Raw genomic sequence first — 9800 nt, 5'->3', positions numbered from 1 at the left:
ATGCCCGGCCCGCGGGAGCGGCCCGCCCAGAGCGCGCCCGCAGCGGCGTGCGGCCGGCGGGGAGTGCCCGCCCGGGCCGGGAGAGCGCCGGGCTTTGGGCACATTGAGAGTAACGTGCCGGCTGGCGGGGTACGCTGCACATCTGGCTCAGGGAAGTCACGATACGTTCTTAAGACTGGTAGACCAAGAAAGATCGCCGATCTAGAGACGTACACGGCCTCTAGCAAGTTACAGGATCCATAAAAGAGAAGTGCAAGAGCATAACGACAAAGTTGTCACAAGAATTAATAGCTATAACTGGCCAGGAGTAAATTCAAGCTAGAGATGAGGGAGAGGTGGTATAATCAATGCACTTGGCCCGAGTTTCTATCCACAGGGCAGGAAAATGAGGAGAGAGATGGGGTGTGAGCTCAGGATCTCTTCCAAATGTGGTAAAAGACCACCTGTTGCTTGAAGAGAAAAAACAGTAATTACATCTTAAAAGTGCTATTTTAACTAGGCCAGTACTCCATCTAGTCACCAGTTATAATATTAAGATGCATAAAAAAGACATTTCAGAGCAAATGTTGCCATGTACCTAAGTTTAGAATCCCACACCCCACATGACAGGAAAAAAGCAGAACTACTTTCTTATCACAAGATTAGGAAACCTAAAAGCTATTTAGCAGCCTGAAAGAACAACAGCAACATGTTCCTTTGCTGAAGCCTATTTGGACAATATATTTTGTGTGGCATATATTAATGGCGGTGAAGTTGAAAAATCCGTAAGAACTACCTTCATCTTTTTCTGTCTACCTCCAGAAAAAGACATAAACATAAATCCTTCTCATATATATTACCTCTTGAGCAGCCTTACCCCTCTCTCAAAAAATAAAAAAAAAGGAAGAGCACTTGCAAGTCATCCTGAGTTCACGAAAGGACAATAACAAAAGCATGATATATGCAAAAAACAGTAACAGCATATGGTTGCTTGTTCTTTTCTTTGTGTGGAGGCACTTGGAAACCTCTGGGCTGGTTAGCAAAACTTCTGTGGATATAGGGCAAGAAATTTGGTAAAAATAGCCTGGCCTCCCAGCTTCATAATGCAGAACCTTTTGTTGTTGTTGTTGTTGTATGACCAGGAAATACCAGGAAATAAGTAAGATCGTTGTTTAGGAAGAGTAAGGTGAAATGCGTACTGGTGTTATTTGCAAGAAGGCTTCTAGCTTGATGTTCCACAAGACTGAGAAATCACATCTTGTTCTGCAAGGAAAATGAGATAATTCTATCCCATGACATTGGAAATTTCATTATAGCACATGCCTGTGCTTTGTATTTCTAGAAAAAGAAGTCAGAGGGGAGTAAGTTTCACAAGGTTTGTTCTGAACTGAAATTCAGAAAGTTTAGAGTTTAGCAGTGTCATAGACTTCTCTTGGGAGTCTGGAATACCTGATACTTTCATCTGCCTCCCTGGCTGCCTCACTGTACTGTGCTGCTGTCTGTATGGCTCGGAACTCAGTTCCTGAGTCTCCACAGTTTACAATATGGGAAAATTATCACTGAAGTCTGACATTTTGAAGAAAATATGGGTTGTGGTTGTTAGGAGAAGGTAAAGGTTAAAATATGGGTTGTGATTGTTAGGAGAAGGTAAAGGTTACCAGCAAGAGACAAGAAGAGAAATGGAGGAAGGAAAAAGGAGCAGGAAGAGGATGACTGAGACAGAGTGAACCATTATATCCTCACTGCAGTACTGGTCTTCCAAAAAAGTCTCCAAGTTCAGCTCCTATTTTGATCATAGTGGAAAAAAAGAGGAAGGCTGCCAGCCTGGATAGGGGGGATAGTCAGGGGGAGTCAAGGAATTGAATGGAGAACACAGAGGGCAGTAGCAATAACCAAAGAATTTTTAAATATATGTGGAAAGATAGTGAGTCCAAATGGATCACCCCAGAACAGCAGGCTGGAGAGAATCCAAATTCTTGAATGTCATGTGACAGCAGCTCGTCTTCCTCTCCCCAAATCCAAGTTTATAGACAGCATGTTACGCTGTTTATAATGAGGGGACTGAGTTCCTGTGCTGGGGCTGGCTGCTCAGTGAAACAGCAGATCAATGTCTGCACCAACACCACCTCAGCCCTCTAGAACCTAGACAGGCTCTTGCACTGCATCTGGCAGCTCCTCATTTTCTAACACTGCTTGTTACCCCACTCACCCTCAAGTGGACTAAAAGTACTTTTAATACAGGACTGCAATCCTTGGCTTAAACATGTCATTCCCTCCCTGTGGCTGTATGCCAACATTTAAACTGCAGGGTGATGAATGGACATAACTCTAAGGGAAAATGCAGAGCTTAAGGAACTAGCTATTCCTTGTAGGAATATGGACTGAAAAGTGGAGCAGGTGGAGTAGTGCCAATAGTGTGCAGAGCACCGACATGAATGCTGAGCTCACATTAACACACTGTGCAGCAGAGTGGACTTTTTCCATCAAGATCACACACTTCCATTAATTATTACACAGAATATACACTCCTACTATGCTATACCAACATTTCCACACAGAGTTCAGTGCCAGTGCAAACCTCCTCTCTACACTGTCTTTTATCTCAGCACAGCTTTATTTTCTTGCAACTGCTTTAGGAAAACTGTTTTTTAATATCCTGCTTCTAGAATATTAGATTAGATTATACTTTGTTATTATCACTTTTGCTGTAACATAAATTTGTTCATATGTGCATACTTCCATCTCCTGGACTGAATGTATATTGCACTTTCTGGCAATACTGATGTGTCTTATGGCTAGATATGGACTTCTTGTTATCCTTTCAAACCCTTAGGGGAGATAATGGTCTATTGTTCCACTCAGTACAAAAACTACTCTGTAGATTAGCTGTCTTTGGGGATTTTCAAGGGCACAAGAAGACTAAGTGATAGGTGGATATAGGGAAAATGATTCCGAGCACTATAAGTGAAACTACACATTCCCATTTCTTGTGGAGGAAGGAGGGAAGAAGTCATGGACAAATGTCCCACAGGAGCTGCTAAATTAGAATACCTGTGTTGTGACTCCAGTGGTTACAAACCCACTGGTGTGTTGCAACCGGGATTGCAGTTCAGAGTTTCAAACAACATCCGTCAGTAGTTGGAGGTGCCAATCGCACCTCAGAGGCTGTCAGTGTGAGAAGTGGGCAGTGCCATTCCTGCTCAGTAGCTCAGAGTGCAGGGAGATAGGAGCCCCCACACTACACTTCTGTCTCCCTTACTTTTTCAGAGGTTAGCCTCTGCCCTTTCCAGATCTCAGTAATATAAAAGGTACGTAGGTGCCTGCCTCAGAGTTGACATTAGCTATATCTCACAGCTGGAGCCTGTGAGTGCTGCAGCTACAGCCCCCAGCAAGGCCTTTCCCCCGGGCAGGCTACAAAAGGTGGTGCTGCCCGAGCTGGGGGCATGTGGGGCAGGTATGAGCCAGCTGAGGAGTTTCCATTTTCCATCTCTGTCCTCCCCTGCCCTGACCTGCTCCAGTGGGTTGCTTTGCACTCTCTTTTCCCTACCTGGATTTAGCCTACATCCTGCTGCTTGGCAACACCAGGAAAATCAAAGAAGAACATATTGTGGAAAAGGTGACTGACAATGATGGTGACAAATGTGTTTGATTGCTTTAGCCACAAATCATGGCTGTCAATATTCGTTATCTGTTTCTCTTATATTTTGCCACTATGTATTTTTTACAAAGGTAGAGCAACCAACAGTCACGTTGTCTGGTCATTAGCAGCTGGTATGGACAAAGCCTCGTGTCAGACTGACAGCACCCGAGCAGGGAACACGTTTGCAATGCAGTGGCCGTGCTGTGCTTGCCATCAGCTGGATCACCCGGGCGTGTGTGAGTCCCTGACAGGAATGGGGATGCACAGTCACATTTGTGAGGTTTCTGAGCTGCAGCTCAGTGCTGTGCCCCGCTGACAGAGAATTAAGGCCTGTACCCTGTGCTCCCCATCTCTTGGCTGCCAGCGATAGAAGGACAGTGCCAGGTGAGGCCAGACCACTATGGCAGCACCAGAAGCACTTGCTGCCCCAAGGCAGCCGATGTGACCCAGCCCAGGCGCCCCTGTCCGGCTGCTGCAATTGGCTTTCCCACGGAAGCTGCTTCCCCAAATGAAATGGATACTTTAAGCACCGAATGTTTTTTCCATTAAAAAGAACAATTTACCTTCTTAAGGAACCTGTTGGGTGACAATATTCCTTCAGAGACTCAATTTGCACTATTCTTTGCCTAGAAAATAGCCAACCGACTTTCTTGTGAAACTGTATTTAATCCTCAGTGAAGAGGTGCCTTTGCTGTGGCTGCAGGCTGGGGTCAGGTATTGATAACAGTACAGATATCGCCCATAAAATATATTCACAAAGCCAATTTGCAGCTGTTTCCTATAGCTGTTCACGTTCATCTTTTAATTCCGGTTTCAAACCACGTCCCCAGTCCTTGGTTTCAAACCTCCTCATATCTCCATGTGGATAGCTACGGGGTGGGGGGGGGTGGGGTGGAGGGGGGGTGCGCGGCCGATCAGGCACCGCGACGGACAGCCCCGGCGCGCACGCGTGCGCGCGCGGGCCAGGGTCCTGTGGCGCTATAAGAGTGCGCTGCGGAAACGTCCCTCTCTCTTTGTGCGGCGGCGCGCGCGGTGCCGGGTGAGTGTTCGCGGTGGCGCCGGGGCCCGTCCGGGCGGGATCCCTCCGGGCCGCGGGGCATCGCGGCGGGAGCGGGCGGGGCGGGGGCCCCGGGGCGGCCGGCGCCGCTCACCGGGGCGGCCTGTGTCTGTATTTGCAGCAGGAACCCGGGCGGGGACCACACCCACCGAGAGCGCCATGGCCGAGGAAGGGTGAGCGGGGCCGGGGGCGGCGGGCGGAGGGGCCACGTCTCGCCGGGTCTCGCTCTGCGGCGCGTCGGGGCTGCGCGGGCCCCGGCGCGGGGCTGCGGCGAGTTCCCTGCGGGCCGGGGCCGGGCGATGGACGCGGAGCCGCCCGACAGGGCCCGTAACGCATGGCGGCCCTGCTGCGGGAGAGAGCGCGGCTCGCTGCTCGCCAGGAGTTAGCGCCTTGGTCTCTTTCAAGCTCATCGTTTCTTAGTAACCCTTTTGACTTGGTTCTTCAACTTGTGTTTCTTCTGTGTTTTTTTAATTGTGGGATGCTTGCTGGTGAACGGGAAGTTTTTGCTTATAGCTGTGAGAGGTTGGCACGATCATAACATTGTCTGTCTTCTCTTTAGCATTACTGCTGGAGGTGTAATGGATGTTAACACCGCCCTGCAAGAAGTGCTGAAGACCGCACTTATCCATGATGGCCTTGCTCGCGGTATCCGTGAAGCAGCCAAAGCCTTGGACAAGTAAGTATTGTGTCACCAGTTTATTTCTGTGATGAACAGCAAAACTGGGTGAAGTACGTTGTGATGAGGTACATTAAACACATACAATGGTCACTTTGTCCGGGTGTTCAGTCTAAAACTTTAACAAGACCACAGTTTTCTGCCAGTAATCTTTGTCTTTTGTAATCTCTGTTTTGAGGTCTTTAACTGTGATCTTGAATTATCGAGTTTAGCATCTATATTTTGAGAATAGCATCATCTGGTGCATTAGGTTCTGTCTGTGACCCCAGTGCCACCAACTGTTCATGTGGGTGTGTGGGTTTTGTGAAGAAAATGGAATGGTGCTTGCAGCATGTAGCTGTTAAAACCTGGGGCTCAAGAACCTTGTGTTTTCAGAAGTGATAAAGTCTTCTCAAAACTTTCTGAGATTTTAATTGGGTTAAATATGTGTCAGACTTAACCTGGAAGAGTTGGTTTAGCATTTGAAAAAAACTTAAATCATAACTTGTTTGGGTTTTTTTGCTGTCTTCATTTCTTGTGTGTGTGTTGCAACTGTAGATAACTGCTTTGGTACAATATCAAAGCAATAATAAACTCGTCTCATGTGCGAACCATGGTAATCAGTTATGGTCTTTTGTAGGGTGAAGCACTATATATATGCATATATATACACATACATACACACCTATGTGTGTTTATATGCAGAAGCACACTTCTAAGAACAGAAGGTGCTTTAGGATAATGCTGCAGTGTTTGGGTGATGACTTCACAGTTTGTCGGATACCCCTTCACTCGTTTTATGAGTGATAACTGCTGTCTGACAAACCTGTATGCAAAAACTTCTAAGACAAGGTGCTAAATAATGGAAGAAAAATAAAATTTAGGTGACTGACAACTACTTTGTAAGAATTCTTATGAGTTCACCTGCAGCTTCATATGCTGTGTGTTCAAAGGATAACGTTTATACACGTTTGGGTGTGATGGTTCTTGCTTTGAAACGTTTCTGACATTCTGGTGACACACATAATGAAGAAGGTCACAGAGGAAAACGATGTTGTCTCTAGAGGTCACATTGCACTAGGTTAAGCATAGAAGACCTACTCAGCTCTCTCTGTTGTCAGGTATCCCTTTGGTGTCTTAACATTGTACCACAGTATACAAAGATCCTAATTAGAATTGGGGCCCTGTCAAAACAGCTTCTTTGAACGTAAGTAGAAAAGATTGTTCTGAAGAGCTTATAACACCTTGATGTGGAAATTCAAGCTTTTAGTTATTACAATTCTAATGTTAAATTACTGTGATCTGTGGTAAACAAGAAAAAGCAACTTGTAACTTGGTTGCTTTCTGACAATGACACCAGTTCTTTATGGGACCTTGTGTTTATCCAGTCATTTGACATTTTTCCAATGGCTGAGAATTTATTTAGTGGGATTTTTAAAAGCTTTGAAAACTGGAATAGAATCTGATCATAAAGCTAACTATGAATAGCCTGTTATGTATATTAAAAACAGAAGTGATACATGATGTCAAAAGTATATTTAGTATTTCAAAAGCATAACCAAAAATGAAGCTTAGGAAGTGATTCTCTAGAAAAGCATGTGCTGAATTCTTTCACTTATGATTTTTATTATAAAGAATCTTCAAGTATTGTCTGAAGTTACATGTGTCAGTTTTCATTCTTTTTTAGACGCCAAGCCCATCTCTGTGTTCTGGCTTCAAATTGTGATGAACCCACATATGTAAAATTAGTTGAAGCACTCTGTGCAGAACATCAGATCAACTTAATAAAGGTAAGTGTCAACTTAAGACACAAGTTTATAACAGTTGTGCTCCTTGTTTCAGCATTTAGAGAGCTGAATCTTTAAAACACTGTTCTGTAATTCTGTGTATGGCTTATCTAAGCAAAATTTCTCTTTGCAGAGGTTGTTTAGTTCTGTGTGATTGGCATACAAGCAGTACAAAGTTAAAAGTGACTTCTTGTGTCCTGTATAACAAGGCATAGAATTATTGCCGTGAGTGGGTGGAGCACAGGAGGAGTCCTGCCGTGAGGGCACAAGCTGTACGATGATGATACTTTGGCTCCCTCTGCTGATGCCTGTGAGGAAATCAGCCATCCGTTACCCAAAGCTTCTGACAGTACAGCAGCTTTTGGGCTGAACCCAGTTATGTTAGAAATGGCAAGTTCTAACGTGATGCAATGCTCTGCACCTCAGGTTGATGACAACAAGAAGCTGGGCGAATGGGTAGGTCTCTGCAAGATCGACAGAGAAGGAAAACCTCGCAAAGTAGTGGGCTGCAGTTGTGTGGTTGTCAAAGTAAGATTATGTTAATTATAGATTATTTCTTGACTTGTGAAAATAGGCAGTAAACACAAGGTTGCTTTAGATAAGGAACTGTTAAATGGAACTCTTATATTAATTTTTATAAACGGTTACTTTATATTGTTGATAGTGAACATAAACTGCTCCCGTGTTTTATATTCCCTTTCATTTTTATTTAAAACACTCATATATGTTTTGTGAGTTAATGGTTGTGTCCTTAAAGTCTTTATGCCCACTTGCCAGTAAGCATTAAAAGGAAAGACCTGACTAGAAGATAGGAAGCTTTGCTTAAGAAAAAAATGCCAGTTCAATGTGTCCGCTCAACTTAAAAATGTTTTGCGGAGCATATTTTACAATGACACTGGTAAAGTAAAGCCACAGTACGAGCCTTGAAGACTTTGTTGTCTCTGAGGTCCCATGAGATGGCTACAGCTTCACAATAAGGACTAATACCTTCTGTATGTTTTCGTACTTTTGCAACTGTTTCACACATTTTACTTGACTTCTTTTAAGCAGATAAGATGCCTTTTTAGTTCCCTATTAATGGTTGTTACATTTGAATGAAATAGTCTTTTTATTAGAGAAAAAAGAAAAACCAGCTGACAGATCGCTTCAGGTTACTTATGTGGAATTTTCAGAATGCTTTGAGAAAAAGTGTCAGAATCCCATTTGTCCTTTAGAAAATAGGTTGTAAAATTTTGAATGGGTCTGTATGTTAATAATGGGTTATCTTGTGTTACAGGACTATGGCAAGGAATCTCAGGCCAAAGATGTCATTGAAGAGTACTTCAAGTGCAAGAAATGAATGAAAAATAAATTTTAAACCTGACTAGTGTATGTGTGATTAATGGTTGGGTGTCTGTGGAATAGTTCTTTGAGTTACAAAGGATAACATCAGAAGATGAAAGCACTTTGCGAGTGTTGGTGTAGTTTACTAGTATGTTAACTCTCAGTTGGCTAAAAAGATCACGGCGAGCCCTTCTGTTCCTATTCTCTGGTGCTTCTATTTCCTCTTCCTACCCCAGAGATTACCAGCTGGGATAACTTTGCACGGCTTTAGTTGCAAAAATGCAGGCAGCTAATTACTAGCTTTGCGTTGGTAGTGCTTAGGTCTGTACTTCTGCAGGGATTCTGATTAATTTGTTAAGGAAAACTTGAAGTATAGCTGCATCTGTGATGAAAATTTGGCTCCCTCTGCTGAAACAGGAGAGCGACCTTAACCGTTACCCAGGTCTTCTGCGATGTTGCAGAAATTTCATAAATGCTATCTTAATTTATTCAGGAATCTCAGTTGGCACAAGATGTTTTACGGGTTCCCCTGCTTCAATGGAGGCAGATTGAGGGTTTTGGCATCTTATAACAAGTACTGTCATGTACTTCTTGATCTGATTCTGTAGTTCTTGGTAGGCAAGGTAGCCATGTAGAGCTCTCACTTGCTCAGATGAGGCAGTGTTTCACTCCCAACTTGCCCAGAGTCTTGGTTTCCTTAGTAGTTCAGTGATGTACAGAACTTGTGGTGTTGCCAGGTTTTTGTTGGTTTTTTTTTTTTTTTTTAGATGTGTGGGATTGAGACTGGAATTTAATTGCTTTTATCTCTGCTGTGAGTTGTTTTATGTGTCTCACCTTTCCTGCAGAAGAGGTCTAAGTGGAGTCATAAGGAATTGCTCCATTATGCTGATAAACTGTAAGATATGAATGTGAATATGCAGGGTTGGCACCTGCAGGCTGAGGAGATAGGAATGTTTATCTATTCTCAGGCTCTTCAACTTCAAATTTTGTTATGGTTCGTAACTCCACTTTTGTTATCCCCAGTTGTTCGTGTAGTGTGGAGGCAAGCATCTTCTCCAGCTCTGTTCAGATGGACTTGTTGCTCTCATTTAAGCTCTTGATGTGTCCCTTAGTTTTGGCCCCATCACAGCTTTACAGTAGCTAGATCTGGGTGACTTTTGATTGTTTGAGAGGTTTCTGTAGTAGTAATTTCAGGTGTACTTGATGATGGAGTCATCTGTTCAAGGCTGCTTCATGGCAAGGTCTATATCCTTTTGCTGAACTTGATGTACGTTCAGTCTTCTCTGTGAAATTGTCCATGAAGGAGATGAAGTGGTTTTTAAGTTAACGTCAAGCTAGTATTGCAAATTGAGGGAAGTT

At 43.8% G+C, this 9800-nt stretch overlaps 1 protein-coding gene, 1 long non-coding RNA gene and 3 other non-coding genes across 6 annotated transcripts; all 5 read left to right on the top strand.

Moving 5' to 3' along the window:
• Positions 1 to 61: 61 nt before the first annotated feature.
• On the top strand, positions 62 to 2777 carry LOC120323343. Its single transcript, XR_005563690.1, has 2 exons — positions 62 to 1588; positions 1627 to 2777. It is a non-coding gene; the product is annotated as an uncharacterized LOC120323343 (long non-coding RNA).
• Positions 2778 to 4621: 1844 nt separating this feature from the next.
• RPS12 (ribosomal protein S12) lies at positions 4622 to 8481 on the top strand. 2 transcript variants are annotated; one of them, XM_027746678.2, is made up of 6 exons: positions 4622 to 4658; positions 4798 to 4849; positions 5236 to 5352; positions 7019 to 7121; positions 7545 to 7646; positions 8395 to 8481. In XM_027746678.2, the coding sequence occupies exons 2-6, from the start codon at positions 4836 to 4838 to the stop codon at positions 8455 to 8457; spliced, it is 399 nt and encodes a 132-aa protein (XP_027602479.1). In that variant the 5' UTR covers positions 4622 to 4658; positions 4798 to 4835; the 3' UTR covers positions 8458 to 8481. The 2 variants fall into 2 exon arrangements, with proteins under 2 accessions (XP_027602479.1, XP_039237711.1); XM_039381777.1 differs by lacking the exon at positions 4622 to 4658 and having other exon boundaries at positions 4748 to 4849.
• On the top strand, positions 6083 to 6157 carry LOC114001485. Its single transcript, XR_003545580.1, has one exon. It is a non-coding gene; the product is annotated as a small nucleolar RNA SNORD101 (small nucleolar RNA).
• On the top strand, positions 7388 to 7474 carry LOC114001487. The gene has a single exon (XR_003545582.1). It is a non-coding gene; the product is annotated as a small nucleolar RNA SNORD100 (small nucleolar RNA).
• LOC114001486 lies at positions 7952 to 8086 on the top strand. The gene has a single exon (XR_003545581.1). It is a non-coding gene; the product is annotated as a small nucleolar RNA SNORA33 (small nucleolar RNA).
• Positions 8482 to 9800: the final 1319 nt, after the last annotated feature.

The sequence above is a fragment of the Pipra filicauda genome, unplaced genomic scaffold, assembly GCF_003945595.2.
Source record: "Pipra filicauda isolate LSUMZ 115617 unplaced genomic scaffold, ASM394559v2 scaffold23_size5868930_pilon, whole genome shotgun sequence".
NCBI classification, from domain to species: domain Eukaryota; kingdom Metazoa; phylum Chordata; class Aves; order Passeriformes; family Pipridae; genus Pipra; species Pipra filicauda.
The sequence above is the reverse complement of the archived record's forward strand: the minus strand, read 5'-3'. Positions and strand labels throughout refer to the sequence as shown.